This window comes from Mixophyes fleayi, chromosome 2, assembly GCF_038048845.1.
Source record: "Mixophyes fleayi isolate aMixFle1 chromosome 2, aMixFle1.hap1, whole genome shotgun sequence".
NCBI lineage: Eukaryota > Metazoa > Chordata > Amphibia > Anura > Limnodynastidae > Mixophyes > Mixophyes fleayi.
In genome coordinates this window covers 373,674,143-373,697,141 of record NC_134403.1, presented here as the reverse complement: position 1 = coordinate 373,697,141, position 22,999 = coordinate 373,674,143, and the positions used below count along the sequence as shown (strand labels likewise).

At 43.8% G+C, this 22,999-nt stretch overlaps 2 protein-coding genes across 4 annotated transcripts in view; one reads left to right on the top strand and one right to left on the bottom strand.

Annotated features, from left to right (window-relative positions):
- Positions 1 to 3,940: 3,940 nt before the first annotated feature.
- On the top strand, positions 3,941 to 14,310 carry FBXO40 (F-box protein 40). The gene is made up of 4 exons (XM_075197452.1): positions 3,941 to 4,025; positions 8,562 to 8,626; positions 9,430 to 11,328; positions 12,931 to 14,310. Exons 2-4 carry the CDS (start codon positions 8,624 to 8,626, stop codon positions 13,120 to 13,122), a joined length of 2,094 nt encoding a protein of 697 aa, XP_075053553.1. The 5' UTR covers positions 3,941 to 4,025; positions 8,562 to 8,623; the 3' UTR covers positions 13,123 to 14,310.
- An 8,134-nt stretch (positions 14,311 to 22,444) lies between these two features.
- Positions 22,445 to 22,999, bottom strand: part of NDC80 (NDC80 kinetochore complex component) — a 44,148-nt gene continuing 43,593 nt past the window's right edge. For all 3 annotated transcript variants that reach the window (XM_075197448.1, XM_075197449.1, XM_075197450.1), the window contains exon 17: positions 22,445 to 22,718. In XM_075197448.1, coding sequence (XP_075053549.1) covers positions 22,578 to 22,718 — 141 coding nt within the window. In that variant the 3' untranslated portion in view covers positions 22,445 to 22,577. The remainder of the gene's footprint in view (positions 22,719 to 22,999) is intronic.

Genomic DNA, 22,999 nt, shown 5'->3' with positions numbered 1-22,999 from the left:
CTCCTTCCTTACTAACTGTAGGACTCAGTCTCTTACCAACTTGTAAACTTTTTCCTCTCTCCTTTTTCTTTTTTTCCACATTTTTTCTAGCCTAATTCATCACCATATGTAATCAGATTCTCTACCTTTATTTTTATTATAATTCTCATCATAACTGAAACGCATTCCTATTCTATATTTATTTTTATAGTTTTTATTATTACACATATTTATATTTCCTCTAAAGATTTTTACTAGGATAGCGGAGGGTGACATGTGCTTGGATGAGGGATGGAGAGAGAGGCAAGTCCTGTGATGAGGGGTGCCATGTACGGCGAAGAGGAAGGGGGACATGTACCGCGAAGAGGGAGGGGGACAGGTACCGCAAAGAGGGAGGGGGACAGGTACCGCAAAGAGGGAGGGGGACATGTACCGTGAAGAGGGAGGGGGGCATGTACCGCGAAGAGGGAGGGGGGCATGTACCGTGAAGAGGGAGGGGGGCATGTACCACGAAGAGGAAGGGGGCATGTACCGTGAAGAGGGAGGGAGACATGTACCGCAAAGAGGGAGGGGGCATGTACCGCGAAGAGGAAGGGGGCATGTACCGTGAAGAGGGAGGAGGACATGTACCGCAAAGAGGGAGGGGACATGTACCACGAAGAGGGAGGGGGGCATGTACCGCGAAGAGGGAGGGGGGCATGTACTGTGAAGAGGGAGGGAGACATGTACCGCAAAGAGGGAGGGGGCATGTACCGCGAAGAGGGAGGGGGCATGTACCGCAAAGAGGGAGGGAGGGCATGTACCGCAAAGAGGGAGGGAGGCATGTACCGCGAAGAGGGAGGGGGACATGTACCGCAAAGAGGGAGGGGGGCATGTACCGTGAAGAGGAAGGGCGCATGTACTGTGAAGAGGGAGGGGGATATGTACCGCAAAGAGGGAGGGAGGGCATGTACCGCGAAGAGGGAGGGAGGCATGTACCGCGAAGAGGGAGGGAGGCATGTACCGTGAAATCGAGGGGGGCATGTACTGCGAAGAGTGAGGGGGGCATGTATCGCAAAGAGGGAGGGTGACATGTATCACAAAGAGGGAGGGGGCCATGTACCGCAAAGAGGGAGGGTGACATGTATCACGAAGAGGGAGGGGGCATGTACCGCAAAGAGGGAGGCAGGGGGGGGGGGCTGCCAGATTAATCAGTACTGGGCCCGAGTTTCTGATGGCAGCCCTGCTGGTGAGGGTAGGATATGGTAGGTGGGGGATACAGGTGCTGCTGCGTCCCAGTACAGACTAGGTTTTAGGGATTTGTTGAGGTATTTAGGGGAGAAGCGCTCCTTGGGTATAATCTGGGATGGGAACGCAGTCCTGTTACCCTGTGGAAGGTGGTCTGCGTCCTTCTATTGTAGTTGCTGAAAGTTAGAGAATAGGGTTAAGGCGCAGAATGGGCGGGAATAGGACGGGGAGAGAAGTGGTTTTAGCAAATATGTCCATATTACTGACATGTACAAAATACAAGCACAATCTATAGGTATCAGGATGAGTTCCTAGATGTGAAGCTGGAAGCACTTCTCTCCCTGACCCGTCCTATTCCCCCCATTGTTCACCTTTACCCTATTCTCTTCATTTTATTATTATGTGTGCGATGATTTCACTGTATCGGTTTATTGTAACGATTTCTTCATTTATATGTTATTCATTAATGCTGCCTTTGTTATTATTTTTTCTACACTGATTTGTATCTAAAGTATTCTTTATGTTTTTTCTGATCTATTTTATATTGTTAGTCACAATGTTTATATGTCTGAATGCCTCAGCTGCTGTATAATTGCATTGATTGTAACTTTCTACACGTTTTCTATGTGAACATTTCACTGACTATGGGCTAAATTAAAGTATTTAATTTTTTTTGCATTTAATGAGCATTGGCTGTCCCGTCTTTTGGGTTTATATATATATATCTGCTGTCCTGCCCTGAAGACTTTTTGGACCTGATTCATTAAGGGACGTAAACAGCGATTGTGTGCGTACAATCGGCAAAATTAACTGCATATGAGCAGAACCGGGCCGTGCGCCACAGAACGCAGCCACGTTCGAGACATATTCAAACGCAAAGGACAATTACTACAGCCTACTATATCGGGGAGGGATCAGGGAGGGGAAGGGGCGTACGCCCGTAGTCAGTGTACAGTAAGGACGTGCCAAGCTCGAGTGCACACAGCAGCGTCCGATTCAAGCCCTGGACATCTCTCGGGTACGTGTTTTTTCAGCCGTGTCTCTTGCACCAGCTACAGGTCTAGTCTACATGTGTTTACAATCAGGAGCAACTGTAACAATGTTTTTAATGCACAGTAGACATTAATTACATCCTAATAAGTGTATTCTCTGAAAAAAAAATAACACTTTTTTTGTTTCTGAATGTTTTGTCATTAATGACTATATTGTTAACAGATGACATACATTTAACTTTTTTTTCTGTGCCCTTTTATGTGAGTTTATATTCCACATAGGTATTGTATCGTATCCTGCAGCAGGGCCATCTTAACGACATTATGGGCCCCTGGGCAAAGCAGTGCACCGGGCCGCAATCTCTCTCTCTCTCTTTCTCTAACTCTCTCTCTCTCTCTCTCTCTCTCTCTCTCTCTCTCTATATATATATATATATATATATATATATATATATATATGGGCCCCCTTAACTTACCTTTCAATCGCCTCCGATCCCCTTCTCTTCTTTTTTCCTCGCTGAGTCTCCGTGCTGCACTCCTCCATGCTGTGCTCGTAGTGAAAGTCGGGCGTGACGTCATCATGCCCGTCATTCACTGCAAGCACAGCACAGAAGAGGGAGCAGGGAGGGGGCCGGATCAGGTGGCCACAAAAGGTAAGGATTTTTTGTTTTGTTTTGTTTTTTGCAGGATTTTTTTATTTATATTGAGTCCCCCTGGGCCCCCGGGCACCTGCCCATCGTGCCCAGTCAAAAAGACGACCCTGTCCTGCAGCTTGTTGTCTGTTAGAGCAGAGCAGACCTAGACAGCAGACGTTTCCTAGACTTCAGATCCGTTCCTTGTTAAATACGGATATGCGCGTACCCAACATATGTACATCACGTTCATTTTACGTTTGTTAATGAAGCGAGCCCTAATTGTTACATATACCAAACCCTGGAGCAGAAAGTCTGCAATGCTTATGGATTTATCCAAAAATACAAGAATTTTGGGAACAGGTACAAGATTGTATAATGTCCTCACTTGAAACTAAATTTACTATAACAAGTGACTGGGCAATGTGCGGTATCCACAGAGAAATGATTAAAAAATTGACTATAGAAAATAAAATGTTGCTATTGATGATAGATCTCGCATTAAGAAAAACAAATATATCTCAGAGGATGATGATCATACTTATTTCACATGGATTGGATAAAAACAAGATATAAATAGGAGAACCAGCCAGGAGTGTACTATAACACCTGGTCACAATATATGGCCATACGGTGCCTGCACACACAAAGGATCTTCCTTTCCTACTACTTATATGTTGGTATAACGTAGAAATATTGGCTGGTATGAGGTATATCGTCATTGTTTGATAAGTGACAATGTTCATAGTTTTAAAACAAATTCAATGATTATTTACAATTTAGACAGATTTGTTTATTGATTCTGAACTGGCTAATCAGGAGTCTGATGCTGTTTTATTGTTAGAAACAGGTTATATGTATATTGTATGTGTTACAATTTGTTCACAATGTTTACAGGTGATACTTGTATGCCAAGGTGGAAACTGCAATAAAAAAGTTATTCTGCCTGTAATCTTGCTGGGATTGGTACTTTGCAGTTGTAGGGGGGTTACTTGGGGTAAGTTTTTAGGGAGAGGGTTAATGAGAGCAGCAGAGGTGTAAGAGGATCTGTATGGGGACGAGCTGCCCATAGACCGCTATTTATAACTCTCCACATGACTCCGACACACATCAAGTGGCTGCTGAGCCAAACACAATGAGTCTGAGGAACGGGGCTGATAAATGAGCTTATTCCAGTATATTTACTAGACTGCAGGTAAGAAGACTGGGCTTATAGCACTGAGACTGAGCTTATAGCACTGAGACTGGGTTTATAGCACCGAGACTGAGCTTATAGCACTGAGGCTGGGCTTATAGCACTGAGACTGGGCTTATAGCATCGAGACTGGGTTTATAGCAGCGAGACTGGGCTTATAGCACCGAGACTGGGCTTATAGCACCGAGACTGGGTTTATAGCACCGAGACTGGACTTATAGCACCGAGCCTGGGTTTATAGCACCGAGACTGAGCTTATAGCACCGAGACTGGGTTTATAGCACCGAGCCTGGGTTTATAGCACCGAGACTGAGCTTATAGCACCGAGGCTGGGCTTATAGCACCGAGACTGGGCTTATAGCACCGAGACTGGGCTTATAGCACCGAGACTAGGTTTATAGCACGGAGACTGAGCTTATAGCACCGAGACTGGGTTTATAGCACCGAGACTGGGCTTATAGCACCGAGACTGGGTTTATAGCACCGAGACTGGACTTATAGCACCGAGCCTGGGTTTATAGCACCGAGACTGAGCTTATAGCACCGAGACTGGGTTTATAGCACCGAGCCTGGGTTTATAGCACCGAGACTGAGCTTATAGCACCGAGGCTGGGCTTATAGCACCGAGACTGGGCTTATAGCACCGAGACTGGGCTTATAGCACCGAGACTGGGTTTATAGCACGGAGACTGAGCTTATAGCACCGAGACTGGGTTTATAGCACCGAGACTGGGCTTTTAGCACCGAGACTGGGTTTATAGCACCGAGGCTGGGCTTATAGCACTGAGACTGGGCTTATAGCACCGAGACTGAGCTTATAGCACTGAGGTTGGGCTTATAGCACCAAGGCTGGGCCTATAGCACCGAGACTGGGCTTGCAGCACCGAAACTGGGCCTATAGCACCGAGACTGGGCTTATAGCACCAAGGCTAGGCCTATAGCACAGAGAGTGGGCTTAAAGCACAGAGACTGGACTTATAGCACCAAGACTGGGCTTATAGCACCGAGACTGGACTTATAGCACCAAGACTGGGCTTATAGCACCAAGACTGGGCTTATAGCACCGAGACTGGGCTTATAGCACCGAAACTGGGCCTATAGCACCGAGACTGGACTTATAGCACCAAGGCTAGGCCTATAGCACAGAGAGTGGGCTTAAAGCACAGAGACTGGACTTATAGCACCAAGACTGGATTTATAGCACCGAGGCTGGGCTTATAGCACCGAGGCTGGGCTTATAGCACTGAGACTGGTCTTATAGCACCGAGGCTGGGCTTATAGCACCGAGACTGGGCTTATAGCACCGAGACTGGGCTTATAGCACCGAGACTGATCTTATAGCACTGAGGCTGGGCTTATAGCACCGAGACTGGGCTTATAGCACCGAGGCTGGACTTATAGCACCGAGGCTGGACTTATAGCACCGAGGCTGGGCTTATAGCACCGAGGCTGGGCTTATAGCACCAAGGCTGGGCTTATAGCACCGAGACTGGTCTTATAGCACCGAGGCTGGGCTTATAACACTGACACTGGGCTTACAGCACTGACACTGGGCTTACAGCACCGAGACTGGGCTTATAGCACCGAGGCTGGGCTTATAGCACCGAGACTGGTCTTATAGCACCGAGGCTGGGCTTATAACACTGACACTGGGCTTACAGCACTGACACTGGGCTTACAGCACCGAGACTGGGCTTATAGCACCGAGGCTGGGCTTATAGCACCGAGACTGGTCTTATAGCACCGAGGCTGGGCTTATAACACTGACACTGGGCTTACAGCACTGACACTGGGCTTACAGCACCGAGACTGGGCTTATAGCACCGAGGCTGGGCTGGGCTTTTATTGTAAATGTCAATAAAAGCCTTTGAGACTTGTGAAATGTTTGTAATTTTACTCCATTATACCATAGCAACATCTGACAAAAAGGGCTAAAAACACAGACGCAGCAAACATTGTGAGAACCAATACTTGTGTCATTCTCAGGCCATGACTGTAGACTCTTTGGACTCCACCTCCTAAAGCTACATACCGGGTCTGTCTTCTGAAATAGAAATCATTCTCTCTCTGTTGTAAAAGTCTTACCCCACTCTGGGCTTGTATCAAAGTATTTGTGCAAAGGAAATGGTGGGATCTAAACAGACCTTGAAATCTCTTGTAAATTAATTCATCCAAACAGCAAGTTGGCATCAAATTCTGTGAAAACAGTAGAATGGAGTTCTAACTAACGCGTTTCTCCACTGTTAATGTGTAGTTTCCTCAGAGAAGGAGGCGGAGCCTCCTAGAGCTGCATACCGAGTCTGTCTCCTGAATGTAGCTCTAGGAGGTGGAGCCCAAACCGTCTATAGGACTATATGAGTCGGATGCAATATTGATGATCTATATCGCTCTATTGTCTTCAAGATGGCTAAAATATTTGAATAATCGTGGCTAATAAGGGTCTATGAATCTTATAAAGGTTTATAAGTCATAATAGCTTTATAGATTGCAATAGACACAATTGTGTCTTGGTTTGTGGATTTAGTCTGTGATCTCATGTGAAACGAACTCTTGATCACGCTATATAACATCAAATAACTTTTCCTATAAGTGCATTATAGGTGATTTTTTTATAAAATTTGTGATTATTATTGATCCAAATCAAGGGTCATATGGAGTCCATTTACTTTTAACCTATTTATACATGTTGTTTGTTGTGTATACATGTCATTTGTTGTGATTTGAATACATTTTAATAAGTATTTATTCTTCAGTGATATTTTAGCTTAGAAATTGTCTTTCTTGCGCTTTTTTTGTTGGTTTCGATTGTAATTTCTCTCTCTTTTGAAGTTAACACACAAATACTTCCCAAATTAAGCAGCAACCCTGATCCTTTTCTAAGTATACTTATTGCCTATTTAAATTGGTATTTTATTGGTTTATTATTTACATATAACATAGACTGCGAAATCAGCGCCGGGTTTTCTTTGCCGATTGGGGTTTAGGAATATAGAAATTTAATATGTGAAGTCAGTCTCAGAAAAATCCATCCATGATAAATTCCACCAATCCTTGATTAAAAACATGAATCACGTGCTCTTGTTTTAAGGGCAATCTTCAAATGAGCCAGGATAGAATTAGGTCTCCATATGCAATAGAACATATAGGAATGATATCAGTAAAACAGTCTATTCAAAGCATCAGTGAGTACTTCTTATCTATGGTATTGTAAGATAGATGTGAAACTTTGGTAACGTTTGAGTACTTTCATTTTTCAATACCAGAAAGTTAACTTTTAAATGCCGTAGTTTATAGGAGCTTGTGTGTGGCTTACAACCAACGCTTTTCATCCTTACTCTGGACTTATTCTTGGTTGACGTGTTATCCACTATATACTAAACTATTGGATAACTTGTGACCAACGCAGTTCGTCCTCTTAGAAAGTTTGTATACGCTTAGAATCATCAGAATGAATGCATATGAATTCAGAAACCAATAAAATTAATCCAATTAATCAAATATAAAAGCTAATAAAAACATTTTCAAAAAAGAAATAAGTTCCTTTAGTACATTAAACTTAATGACATAAAATGTTGTTGTATAAATGGGCTGATTTAGAAATGAAAGTAGGACAGGTTGTGTGCATGAAAAATTGCATTTACAGTCAAATGTTCAGTTAGGCATTTCGTTTCTCAAGATGCACAAAATTGTACATCACTAGCATATGAACCAAGTATTCGTCAGCAGTAACAAGTGTTTATACTTATAATAGTTTGAATTGATATACATGAAAACAGGTTGAAGTTCAGTAGGTGTGCCCTCCCCATTAATGGAAATATCATTAATATACCTTTGCAACAAAATAAGGTAATTTTCAAAAGAATTATTGTTCCAATTGATCATTTCCTCATCATTGCTACAAATAATTTGCATAAGTAGGTGCAAACCTAGAACCCATAGCTGTTCCTTGTGCCTGGTTATAATATATACCTGTCAATCCAGAGGTAATTATAGCTTAGCAGAATATGTATAATATCTATGATAAATTGTATATATCTAATCAGCATATCCTTTACATGATTGCACTTTACTATAATAGGTATACAAGTGTACATGGATCTCACGTCAGATGTGGCCACAGTATATTCCTCCTTCTATTCTATAGCAGACAAAATTATCAATATTTGTGTAGTATCCTATAGATAAAATTCAGGAATTTTGGACTGGGTTTTTTTTTTAGATAATCAAACTCATTTTAGTTAGGGATTCCTAATTTACGCCTTTTATTCATATATTGGTTATGTTTTTGTGGGATCTGAGTTCAGGGATTGATTGGTGACATCCTATGAAAATCTATACAGTTACGCAGCTTTGTTAGTATCAGTTCTTTCAGAGAATTTTGTTCCTCAGTTATGAGATTGAACTTTACGTTTTTTTCTCAGGAATTCAGCAACTGTAGCATGGAACTGTGTATGTGGATTTTAGGTGGATTTAGGCTCTTGAGTCATTTTTAAACTTCATTAAAATATTTTTCTGTTATAACATTACTTATCACAGTGGAATCATTTCTGATCCCTGAACCAGAAGAAGACAACATTAGACAGAGATTGACTTAAGCAATGGTAAGCAGATATTGTGTATAACATTGTCATAACGTGTAAGGATCTACTAATCATATATACATAATATTATCATACTGTGTAATAATCCAATAATTATGTTAACATAATGTTGTCATACTTTGTAATAATCTATTAATTATAATTACATAACGCTGTCGTGCTCTCACTGCTTGGCTAATCAGCCTGGACTATTGGACCATTACTTACGGCGTATTGTTAATTGTCCCCAGATCCCAAATTGTATCAGTGATAGAGAATCAATAGATTAATAACTCTTAGAAACGGTTATCCAACCTCCCACAAGCATTCAATGAAAAGGGCGTGCTATTGTTTTTTTGGCATTTGTTCATAAAACCTGGTGGACCTGCTTTGTTAAAGGGGCCTGGAGCTGCAGGTAAATCAATCTGTTTTAATAATACTCTTATTTATTTATTGATTCATGTTATGTTTTTGTTGGCCACATGGGAAGATTGGGTCATTCTCTTCGATCACCATACAGCCGATGGCTTGTAAAATTGTAAAAATCTAGTCACTGCAGTCTTGATAAAGTCTAGAGAAGGGTCCAATTTTCTGCACTCAGACTATCAATTACCAGGTACATATCAGCTGATCAGATTTTTTAGGATGCCCGATAAAAATCTGATTGATCTCAATCACAAGTTGACAATGTTGCCATTCCTTATCAAACCATGAGCGCCCAGATTAAGCAATGAATAGGTATTGGCAGCATAAAATAAATGTTTTTAGCATATATAAAAATAATGTTAATTGATATTACCTTCACTTTTTCTTCCTACATCAAGAGAAGGGCACAGAGACCCCCGCCAGGACAGCATAGACACTGCGAGAAATGTTTCAGTCAGCATTGCCAAGCCCCCATCAACACTGGCGTCTCCTGTGCGATGATCAGCTGCCGCTTGCACTGTGGCGCCAGGTTCCACCTATGCAAAGAAGAGGAACACCACCTGCTATGCCCCCATGAACGGGTTTCCTGCCTCAACTCTGTGTTTGGCTGCCCCTTCTCCATGTCTCGATGCAAGCAGGCAAAGCATCTGAAAGTTTGCCCAGCCAGTGTGATCTGTTGCTCTATGGACTGGAATCGCTGGCCCATTATCGACAGGGATCAAACACTTTATAAGAATGTTCTGAAGGAAGAAGACCGTGAGGAATGCCTGGATGTGGCCTTATCTCTGAGGGATCAAAATATTCTCTTTGGCTCCCTTAAAGTGGCTGAACTTTTTCCAGAGCTCTCCGAACACCCCAAAAACATAATAATTGCAGAAACACCTAACATGGACCGAGACACCGGTGCTGTAGGGGGGTGTGATCTTGAAAATGGGGAAAACTTGGTCCAGAGCAATGATGAAATGGTTGAGCTCACCCAGTATGAACGAGAGGCTTTGGCTCGGGGGCAGGATGGCATAGATTTAGAAAAGTTCAAACAGTGGGATAAAATTTTTAGCAAAGAAAAATTAGCAGCCAAGTGTCTGGAGTCAAGTATTGGACAAAACAGCAGCCAATCCAGTGGCACTAGTAAATCATCTGGCAATAAACCCAACATAAAAGTAGAGAAAAAGCAAGAACCAGATGAAGTCAAGAAGTTTGAGGAGACCGTGAGGCTGGGGATGGAGAAAACTGGTTTAGCTCCATGGCAGGAGGGCGTTCTAGAAAGACTGAAAACGGAAGTAGATTGCGGAAGTTACAACATGTACCTAGTGCACCATGGCAGCATGCTCATCCGATTCGGACAGATGGCTGCGTGTACCCCTAAAGAAAAGGACTTTGTTTATGGTAATCTGGAAGCCCAGGACTTGCAGACTGTGTGCACCTTCAAAGTGCCAACAAGCTACTGTGGCAGAAGAGCCAAACTTGGGGACGATCGCCCCAAGGTCGAGAAAGCACAGAAACTGGTGGACACCTCCGACCTTGGAATCCCAGCAGAAGACTTGCCACTGTTAAACATTGTTAACACCACCTTGCTGTGTGCCCTTGACAGGGAGCTGAAGGGTCATGCCATATCAGAGATGAAGGCCATAGATGGCTTGCTTATTGACTTTGGAACACAGACTTATAATTTTGGCTTGGATCCCTTCACTAAGAAGACAGTTTTATTAGACCTTCTAGCTGAAAAGAACATGAGAAATGTAGGCCTGTACTTGGACATGGAGAGTGATTCTGTAAACAGTAGGCACAACAAGAGTAATTCCTCTTTCTCATTCTCATGTAACCTTTTCTTCCGCAGAGATGAGTTTTCCTCACACTTTAAGAATGTCCACTCAGACATACAGTCCTCCCTCGGCAGTTGGTTCCAGCAACGTTGCCCACTCTCTTACCTGGGTTGCACCTTCTTACAAAACAGGTTTCGGCCTGAAGGCCAAAGGTCACAAGTTATCTATAGCAAGCAGCTGAAGACATTTGCACTAAAGCCACAAGTTGATTGCACTTTGTATGAGGGAATAAAACCCAACCTTTCAAGAAGCCATCGAGGAAAGAGCAAAGATTCCCTGACCGGTCTCCCGTTAGAGATCCTTCAACATATTGCTGGGTTCCTGGATAGTTTCAGCCTGTGTCAGCTCTCCCAGGTATCATCTCTCATGAGAGACGTCTGTTCCATGTTGTTACAGGAGAGGGGGATGGTTCATCTGTACTGGGAGAAGAAGACCTACTCACATGGTGGAACTTCATGGAGATGTCGAAGGAAGGTAAGTGTCTGATCACAGAGACTGTGAATTCTATTATGGAAGCAGAGATTAAATTACATGAGAGGGATACAAATATTCAAATGTTTTGTTTTTGTTATTGTGTAAAAATAAGCAAAATGTTCTTTTTCTGTACCTTTTCCCTTCCTGACTACAGGTATCTATTGTAATAAAGGGATTTTTGACAACAGGTAAAAATCAGATGGATTTTTTCACCAATTCCACTATATTGTGTTCTATGTACCAAGGACAAATGTGGTTCAACTGAATTCAAGTTCTACTTCATCTTATCCGCTTATGTCGCCCTCCTCCCAAAATAGTCCTTTATTTGTACTTATACTTCCAAGTCCATAGATCCAGTGTTGATTGAGCACTGTATAGACCTACAGCTTCCTGCTCCAAAACACTGCAATGTACTATCATCTATACTGATGGAACTTACTACAGTTCAGCTGTTATTTACATTTTTCATGGGACAAGGAAAAATAAGTGTAAAATAATGGAAAAGCATCCAAAATGTGAGGATCTAGCATATAAGGCAGTTTGAAATTCACCGCAGGAGTTGTGTTAAACAGACTGTTACAGCATGGAAGATGTCTGCGTATGTCGGACTGGCCATAAAAACACATCTGTGCAGTGAAATAAAATGTTAACGTGAGAAAAATTCTAATCTGACATGAATTAGTGCCCTGAATGCAACAGTGATACACAACACGAATAACATCCTACAGCACTGTACTAATACAAAATACTGAATTGAGGAGTATAATGTGGTTTAACATTTGGGAAAAAGTTGTGTAAAATTAGGGAAATGGACCCACTAAAATGCGTTAGAAAATGTGTAAAATCCGGGTAATATCACAGTGAAACTTTTCTCTCCTTTATTTGTTGAATTATGGGTAAATAAAGTCCTCTTTATCATATTTCCATGACAGGGACTTAGAAATATCTAAAGTTTGGTATATACACCTCAATTAGCCATTGCATTCAGAGTGGGGACTTTTTGGGTCCTGTCGGTTTATGGTGATGTAACAGTAATTGAATGTCCTCATTGAGCCATGTATATAAAATACTAACCAGTATGTGTATTATGAGGAAAGCGAAAGTACTTCTCTACTTTCAGGTAAACGCTTCACTCCATCCCCCACCTGCACTATAGACTACTAGTCTGTACCCAGCATCCTGGCATCTGTACTGGGCAGAGGATTACATTATCAGGGATTATATTAGGAGAGTTTGGGGCACTACCCCGGGGTCCATTTGACCAGTAAACATTGTAACACTGTAACAACTAGATGTTATGTCTCTGTGAGATAGGTCTCAGTCCTCAGGGACCAGTGGCAGTGCATGTTTTTCAGATCTCCCAGAGAATCAGAGGTGGAACAGTACATAGCACCCGTGTTTCTTATAGACATAATTAGTCACTAATTCCTACACCAGTTCTCCATGTGGAGAACATGCAGCCTTAGTGCTCCCTGAGGACACATTTGAGACCCAGTGATCTACTGAACATTGTGCTGGAACATACAGAACATATCTCATGAACATGACTGGAGTGGATGCCTACAAGACTCCATGATCCTTTGTTCTCTTCTCCTGTTTCAGGTCTGGAACTTCAGCAGCCTCTTCTCTCCTGTCCACCGGTGGAAGTTTGATGACATCTCTTCCATGTCTGAGCACCTGAAGGTTTGTCCGTTCAATACCCCGGAGCGGAAGAAGGATCCATTCCGACTGCCCAGTGTGTCTGGTCCTCAGAAGGAAAAGGAGAGTTTATTAAATCTTAAAAAAAGGCTGTAAGGATTGATTCCCGATGGAAGGAAGCGCTCTTGTTGAGGGACGAGAACGAGGTGATTATCAGTCAGAGATTGAACTATTACATGAAGCAAGGCAAGTCCTCCTCTCTCAGCCCTACAATGCTGTGGAATAATCCTGTAGTTTTGTATCTGTTCTCATCCAACTCACAGTGTAAGAAATCTGTCCTCAACTACCTCAAGATTAACTCTTATTTCTTCTCTATCACCTCCCCAATCACAAATAAACCTGATGTCTCCAACGTCCCCCTCTTACCCTCTTCCCTACTCAATGTGGGCTCATCTTCTCCTACCTGATCCTTCCATCCTCGCCCAATGGACTTTCTCCGTCATGGTCACATGACCACCTTCTGCTGAGAGGGGCCAATCACATGCTGACATATGCAGGGCCTTGTTGATAGAGGCAGAGAAGTGACCAGACCATCTGTACCATAGAGGGGTGTAACTAGAAATATCTGTTCCCCATAGCAAAACTGTCGTGGGCCCCTCTACTCACCATCGTAAAGTCACCCCCACCACAACGTCTTCCATCCCCAGCCAGTGTCCAATAGGGGTTAGAAGTAATTGTATTATTACCAATCTGGAACATTAGTCTGAATTATATATATAGTCATATTGTCCTCATTATTTTCCAATTATATAATTGCAGAGATAAATTCATTATGAAGTCATTTTACGTCTCTACATTAAGTCACATTTTATCTTCTGGGACAGGGCGCCCCTTGCTGCTGGGGCCCCATACACAGTTATACACCTTATGCCTTGTAGAACTCCTAACTGTCTTTTATCCCCAGGGACTATCCCAGGTTTTAGGGATTGCTCCATGGAAAATTGTCCCTTGAAATATCCCTCTTTTTCCGAGAATGACTGAACAATCAGATTTTTATTTCTCTGTCTCTTGGGTTCAATTCTTACATCTTCTCCTATTTTCTGCCCTTTATAAGTTGATATTTATTGAAGATGAATATTTAAAATGCAAAACAGTATAAGTTATAATTTAATCCAGGAAACAGGTGGGATCTAGTGGTCTAATATCCACAGAGACAGAGCCAGGAGAGATGCTTGGAAGCACCGGCTCAGCAACTATGTGGCCATAAAAACTGTTCTACTTTAATTCTTTATTTTGAATGGTCGACATAGAGGCAGATATACAATAAAATCTTAGTAAACTAAACTGGTACAACAGTGTTTTTCTTTTTGCGCCTTATAAAACACACAGAGGAAGATTCAATTTGGCGCGAGGTGCCGCAATGGTTCTCCGGGACAGTCCGCGGAGACAAATCGCCTCCATATTCTGACTGCAATCCCCACTGTTTTCCCCCCCACGTGCCAAAGAGGTGCGCAGAAAAATGCAGCAATATGCACATTGCGGAATATGGAGACAATGTTCAGTGGCACCTCGCGCTGAGTTCAATCCGCCCCATAATGTCTTGCTCATGACTAAGACACTAAGACAAAATAATGAGCAATAAGGACCTTTTACTCTGAGACTACAGTAAGAGACCCCTGTTCCCTGCGATAAGCCGGATACTGTATATATAATATATTGTTATTGTGAGGAAACATGGGAGTCAGTCCTTACTGGAATTGCCCGGCAGGGGTTATGTATTACAAACACGTCTGATGGCTGTGATGTATCTTGGAATGATGGAATAAGAAAACACTAACTTTTCCCCTCATAGGTACATTTGATAGATATTATAAACAAAATAAGGAACGTTTTTAAGTAAAGAAACCATGATCCCCATTCTGTATATCCACCGTCTAAGGCAGCACAGACTATGGTCCTAAATAGAGTCTTAGATGAAGATGATTAGAAGGAGGAGGCTGTACATCCCTATATCAGGCTTTGTGGATCCAAAACTAAGTAAATTGTTGATTGAAAAAAATTGAGAAATGTCATCAGCTGCAACTGGCAAAACGAAAGAGAAAATGCTGATATTGTTGTATTGTTTCAAACGGAAAAACTCAAAAAACTATGATGTGAAAGTAAAAGAGGTTTTATGTTCTGACTGTTTCTTGTGAGGAAGCTCAGAGCAGGAAGCCCCCACCCTTTATTAACCCTTGAAGGTGCAGGATAAACAAAAAAAGTACAGCTAGCCCATACAGATAACAGTAATTTAAAAGGATAAATAACAGGGTAAATTAAGAGGTTAATAAAACTGAGGCTATAATTGTAAATGACAAAAGTTATTGCAAATCATACATTTATATTATTCTCTACATAGATACATTGTATCATTATATTAATAAGTTAACAACAAATACCTGTATTTATACATAAGATGTGAGGAGATCAATTTCTTGTTGCTGGTGCCTTACAATTACATAGAAGGCAGTAAGTGTGCTTCTTTATGTTGTATACAGAGATTGTTTGCGGATACTTTGTTACAAGCTGGTGAAAGCTTTGTTCTATTCCAGCTGTGAGACTATGTGTGTATGAGTAAACATTTCTGTACAGATCTGTGTAAGTACAATATGTTGCTGATATTACTACATACAGAAGAGTTTGAGATTTGTGTGCCTTGTCTGTGGAACACACTGTGTTGTATTGGTTCTTGTTGCTCTGTTTGTGGTGTGTTATTAAATGTAATGGGGGCAGGGCCGGACTGGGACTAAAAATCAGCCCTGGCATTTAAAGCACACAGGCCCACGTGTTGTGGGCCCCATGCACTATATTGTTGCACACTGATGCTGGCGCAGTACAACATGATGTAGTATGAGTGTGTGTGTGTGTGTGGGGGGTATTTATTTCTCCTAATGACCCTCAACATTACATTGTTAGCACCCCAATTACATCAATAAATACCATGACAATACATTATTAGTACCCAAATTACAGCAATAAATAACCCCCCACACACACACTCATACTACATCAATCACCCCCACATTACAGCGTCCAGCGTCACCTCCCACATTACAGCATCCAACATCACCCCCCACATTACAGCGTCCAGCATCACCCCCCACATTACAGCGTCCAGCATTACCCCCACATTACAGCAACCGGCATCACCCCCCACATTACAGCAATACCCTATCATATTTATTAGCAATACTAAGCCCCAAACACACTACAACACTGCCACCAGCACACCACCCCATACTACAGCAATACCACCAATTATACAGACGCCACTGTAGGAAACAATGTTTTGCTTGTTTCAAATCTCCCACAAAATAGCAACAACGAACAGAATACTTACACACACATATAGGTAACAGGTACCCTTTTCCCTCAATTAAATTAACGGCAGAATTTTCATGAATCATTCCACATGAAATAAAACTAACATATATCTAAAAAATAAAACATACTATTGAATGATCAGTTGAACCCACACGGCCGTATTAAAAGTATTTCCATCTACAGCAAAATGTCAGAGAAAAATATTTTTGTTTTACTACAGTAATTGGATATGCGTCTTTTCTATTCATTTTAAATAACACAGTATATAAATTAAGGGGGATAGAGGAGGTGGGTGAGAAATAATTGGATGTGATCCATCAGTTTGATTAGATAGGAAACATTTAGATTATTTACCTGGAGACGTCTACCCCCTTGACTCACAGGCAGGGCTGACAAGAGGAATTTTGGGCCCAGATACAGCAACTTCTTTGGGCTCCCATCATATTCAACAATGAAAGACTTGCCTTTGGCAGAAGTTCATATGATGCCACACCGTAGTGTGCCCAGTTCATATTATGCCACATCGTAGTGCCCCAAGGTCATATTATGCCACATAGTATTACCCTCAATTCATATTTGGTCATGCAGAAGTGCCCTCAAATCATATTATGGCATAGTAGTGCCCCCAAAACATATACCATACAGTAGTGCCCACAAATCATATTATGCCACAATAGTGACCCCAAATAACATTATGCCATAGTAGTGCCCCCAAATCATTAGTAAAGCCCAGACAAAAACTCATTCACAAATAAAAATTAGTACAGCATATCAGATACTGAGTGTGAGTCCCAAGAGCAGCTTAATACATCATTTACAATGCAAACAAAAATAGATATATTGACACAATCACAGATAAAATTTATGACAAGCAGTGTTTTTTAATTAAAAATCGGTGTACAGATGAGCAATACATAGTGTTTTAAACGTCATTGGATACACAGTAGTGCCCCCAGTTCAAGAAAGGATGGTTAAAAACACATTGCAGACGAGAAAATATATGAACTTACCCGATTATGGCATTCTGTGTTCTGTTCTCCTACTGGGCGCACTGAGCGATGAGGGATCTGCAGCTGTCAGCTCACACAGGCAGTCGGGAGTAGGAACAGAGGGCAGTGGTCGAAGTAGAAATTTAGAAGTGGGGGTTTGGAAAATATAAATGAATGGAGTATGAAGGCTTGATTTTGTATTTTTTTAACACTTGTCCCCTCTGTGCATTCCCATTCTTCATTACTACTTATGTTTTATGATGTCTTTCCCTTTTCACTTTCCTTTACCTATGCCCCTGCACCATCTTCTCCTTTGTCCCTCTCACTTAACCCCCTGCACCACTTTCTCCCCTGGCTCTCACCCCTCTCCCAACACCCCCTTCCCCCCTGGCTTTCTCACCCCTCTCCCTGCAACCCCTTTTCCCCTGGCTCTCTCACACCTCTTCCTGCTCCCCCTTCCCCTCTGGCTCTCTCACCCGCTCCCTGCACCCCCTTCCCCCCTGGCTCTCTCACCCGCTCCCTGCTCCTCCTTCCCCCCTGGCTATCTCACCCCTCTCCCAGCACCCCCTTCCCCCCTGGCTCTCTCACCGCTCTCCCTGCACCCCCTAGCTCTCTCACACCCATGACCCCTCTCTCGCGGCACCCCCCTGCCCCCCCGCACGAGAATCACGGCACTTTAGCAAAATTCTCACCACATTGAAGTTATCTTTTAACAGACGGTATCAGTTACACTATACAGTAGTAGGTATTAGCATAACAGCAAGCCTACAAGTGTCAATTATCCCATAGACTAAACATAAGTGATTTTACCTATGTGAGATACATTAAAATTGGCAAGAGGAAAGAGCAGAGCTGTTTAAAGTGGCCCAATGTATTAATCAGTTAGATTGACATACTTAGCAAGCCTATCCTCTTGGATAGCTATTGGACTACATATGTTTCATTGTTTCAGTGTGGCACATACACTAGACCACCACTCACACCCAATTACACAAACTTCTACTTGCGAGTCATACAGGCCCCGCTCCCCTTGCGAGAATCGCAACACCCCCACGACCCCTCCCCCCGCGAATAACGCGGCACCCCCGCGACCTCTCCCCCTGCGATCCCCTCCTCCATTCAGCAAAAATACATTTGGAAGCTGCATAAGAGGGGAGGGAACAGAGCAGCGCGCAACAGAGGTGGCTGGTTCCTGAGGAGGAACCAGCCACCAGGAAGCCAAGAACAGTCGGGCCGGCCCATCCAGCCATCGGCCCTTCTGGCATTTGCCAGAAGAGCCAGTCCGGCCCTGGCAGTATCCCTATAATACCCCAGTAATACCCCTCTTACTAGTAACCTCCAGCACACAGTGTATAGGAGGGCAGTACCCCTATAATACCCCAGTAAAACCCCTCTTACCAGTAGCCTCCAGCATATGTTGTATAGGAGGGGAGTATCCCTATAATACCCCAGTAATACCCCTCTTACCAGTAACCTCCAGCACACAGTGTATAGGAGGGCAGTATCCCTATAATACCCCAGTAATACCCCTCTTACCAGTAACCTCCAGAATATGGTGTATAGGAGGGCAGTATCCCTACAGCCCCCCTTCACTGGAATGACCTCCCTCGCTCCATCCGCCTCTCTCCTACTCTGTGCTCCTTTAAACGTGCACTCTAAACTCACCTCTTTCTCAAAGCCTACCAACCATCCACTTAACCCCCATCTCCTCCGCTCAGTCTCCCCTCTCTCCCATTCCCTCAACTGGCTCCTCTTGTGCCTGGTCTGTTTAACCCTCCCTTAGGATGTAAGCTCGCTTGAGCAGGGCCCCCTCCCCTCCTGTCTCCATACCTGTTCTTCTGCTCCGTGTCTATTGCATCTGCCTGCCTGGAGTTTCTGAAGTATTGGTACTTTTGTTTATTGTTCTGTACTGTTATACCCTGTATAGTCTACTGTTTGTACTATGTGCGGCGCTGCGGAAACCTTGTGGCGCCTAACAAATAAATGATAATAATAATAATACCCCTCTTACCAGTAATCAGCAGCTGGTACTCTCGGGTCTCCTCACTGACTGGGTTTGTGATCCTGACACTAATGTTTCTCCCGATATCTTCTCTCTGCGCCCTCTGGATAATCAGGGTCCTATTATCATCTATCAGCCGGATTCTTTCAGGGAGACGCCCCCCGTCCACCTCCCAGGTCACAGCGGTCTCTTCTCCAGAGAACTGGACACTCACAGCAATGTCCTGACCCAGCTGGGTGGAGTTACTGGTTATACTGGAGATGAGAACCGGATCTGGAAGTATCAGGAGAAGATCGGTCACCATCAGTCATGTGACATCAGCATGGACATGAAGCTGAATAGAGTGCTAGCTCTTGTACACTAGGGACCTGTCATTATCAGACCCCAAGTACCTGCCCTTCTTCCCTCTGACACACGGATCAGTAATCATATGATCTGCAGCCCCTTCCCCACATAGGACCACCAGTGTCTATGTATTATGTTACAGGAGGTTATAATTCAGGTTTCCCCATAGAGTACTCTGGAGATTATAAGAATATTTATGCTGTATGACCCAGTCCCTGAGGTGTTACCTAGTACAGAGATGAGTGTAGATCTCAGCAGTTTCCTTGGATCATCATGTAAGAATGTTATATACAGACAGGAGTCGTCTCTCCCAGCGTCCAGCATCCGCTGCTATTGTCCAGGTGGATTCTGGTGCTGTTAAAATTTAATATATAATGGGCGTCACAATGAAGAGCCAGAAGACCGTGTTCCTGATCTCCACATTGTCTGTACAGTGCCAGGACACCGACAGTATTAGGACACTTCATACTACAGTCCCCAATGTCTGATCCGCTCCGCACATACAGGATTCCTGATGATAGTAATGGGGTGATCAGGGTGGACAGGAGACCTGAGAGAGGATACAAATATATTAGTATTATCTGTCCCAGAATTACAGGATGTTAGAAGCCACATTCCAGGGTCTGACAGGGACACATTAGAGACTGGGGGGTCTATCTGTACTATGTCATCTAGTGGGGGGAGATGGGGGGTCTCTATGTAGCACAGGTTACATCCCAGTAGTATGAGGTTTATCTAATGAAGTACAGAGCTCAGTGCTGTAATCTACAAGCTGCAGCTCCATTAGGTGAATGTAACCCCCCCCCCCTAGTGGGAGGAGCCAGAGGGGGACATGTGCTGGGGAGGCGTGTTCCCCACTAGTGGGAGGAGCCAGAGGGGGACATGTGCTGTGGGAGGCGTGTTCTCCACTAGTGGGAGGAGCCAGAGAGGGACATGTGCTGGGGGAGGCATGTTCCCCACTAGTGGGAGGAGCCAGAGGGGGACATGTGCTGGGGGAGGCGTGTTCCCCACTAGGGGGAGGAGCCAGAGGGGGACATGTGCTGGGGGAGGCGTGTTCCCCACTAGTGGGAGGAGCCAGAGGGGGACATGTGCTGGGGGAGGCGTGTTCCCCATTAGTGGGAGGAGCCAGAGGGGGACATGTGCTGGGGGAGGCGTGTTCCCACTAGTGGGAGGAGCCAGAGGGGGACATGTGCTGGGGGAGGCGTGTTCCCCACTAGTGGGAGGAGCCAGAGGGGGACATGTGCTGGGGGAGGCGTGTTCCCCACTAGTGGGAGGAGCCAGAGGGGGACATGTGCTGGGGGAGGCGTGTTCCCCATTAGTGGGAGGAGCCAGAGGGGGACATGTGCTGGGGGAGGCGTGTTCCCACTAGTGGGAGGAGCCAGAGGGGGACATGTGCTGGGGGAGGCGTGTTCCCCACTAGTGGGAGGAGCCAGAGAAGGGGCCGGTACCAGGGGGAGGGGCGATAAGGGATAGAATCAGCATTATGTGTTCAATAGTTTGTGAAGTTTTATAGTAAAACTATTTCACGGAGGAGACTGAAGAACAGGAAGATCTCTGTGTCCCGAGGATACAACGGGAATAAGGATCCACCACATTCCCCCGAGCTCCGGTCACTCTCCCAGTATCTGACAGAAGCCCCGCCCCCGGGGGGGTCCAGTGACAGCTAGAAGCCCCACCCCCGGGGGGGTCCAGTGACAGATTGAAGCCCCACCCCCTCCCCGATGTGTGTACACTCACAGCTCCATGTGTTACTGACCACAGGTGGGCGGAGCTTACCTTCCCTCTGCTGCCCGGTATCACCCCATACACCCGCTGCAGGGTCACTGTTTACACATCCTGATATCTGTATTATTACTGCAGCCTCGGATAGACAGACAGCCCCGGAGCCGGGAACCGCGTCCAGCACTGATACAGTGACCGCCGTATAGGGGGATAATACTGGTGTTACCTACAGAGACACCCGGCACTGATACAGTGACCGCCCCCCTGTACAGAGGATATTACTGTACGGTGATCCCGCACCCTCCCCCGTGTGATGCCCGTACACAGCCGGTATAGGGGGGATACGTACGGTGACACTTACCCGCTAGAGCAGTGGTGAGCAAACCAGTCCTCAAGGGCCATATAACAGGTCATGGTTTTAGGATTTCTGTCTGTAGAAACAGGTGGGATAATTACTGACCCAGCCAAATAGATTAACTCAGCTGTGCATGATTAAAGAAATCCTAAAAACATGACCTGTTATATGGCCCTTGAGGACTGGTTTGCCCACCCCTGGGCTAGAAGGACCCGGCTCAGCGCTCTGGTATCAGACACTGGGCTGGAAGTTATCAGGGAGCCCCGCCCCTCCCCCTGGTCACTGCTGCCCTATAGCAGAAGGCTGTATGTGAAGACACACCCACTAATTTACATATCTCTGTGCACGGAGACCAGGAGATCACTGCTGGGTCTGATCCTCCTGATATCACATCTCCGCTGTACTCAGATAACAGGACTGTTAGATGTCTATGGATGACGGACAAGGACTGAGTATTAGTAACATCTGTACAGGAGGAAGTGACCGATCTGTAACATTAATGTTTATTACACTAAAAGGCAAATACTATATAAATTTACATTTTTCTTTTTACATTCTCAACCAACAAAGGTCCATAGAATTTTGTAACTACAAATAAATGCAGGAAAAATACATTTCACTTTACTCAATGTTTTCTTTTTAAAAAAAATTGAAAAAGAAATAAAAATATTACAATGCACAAATATCAAATACTTAAAAAACAAACATATATTTTGTTTTTATTAACATCCTATACAATACTATACAAACTTGTCAGGTATTTAAATAACAGACTTGGAGAAAAGGTGACATAATACGTAATGTGTACATTAGAAGAGATAACATTTGTTTTGTTTTATTTGTTGTCGGGACTCATTAAGACTTTTGCTCTTTCTTTATATTTTCCCAGCAATTCTCGCAGATCGGCCAAGAGATCCTCTTTAGTGAACTCCTCGTACTCTCTCTCCGTCTTCAGCCGCTTCTCCTCCAGATATTTCTGAAAAAAATTACGATCAGTTTCATGTTACAAAAGGTAAAATACTTATTTTACAATTAAAAAGTTTATGCTGAACCTGCAGCTTTATATTCAGACAGATACCAAGAACTTTCCATATACATCTATGTATGTTATTAATTGGTCATTTATAGAAGACAACTTGGATTTTAGGCTCCGTGGTCCTTTAAATACTAAGCATTTCCCTGAGCCCCAATAAATAATCTGTGTGGATGGAGAGACGGCACCATATTTGCAGATTGCTCGTCCTGTCAGACATGTGA

Excerpts from the sequence above, each read along its gene's own strand:
- FBXO40 (XM_075197452.1), top strand. Across the intron at positions 11,329-12,930 it reads CATGGAGATGTCGAAGGAAG|GTCTGGAACTTCAGCAGCCT; the intron begins GTAAGTGTCTGA and ends CTCCTGTTTCAG.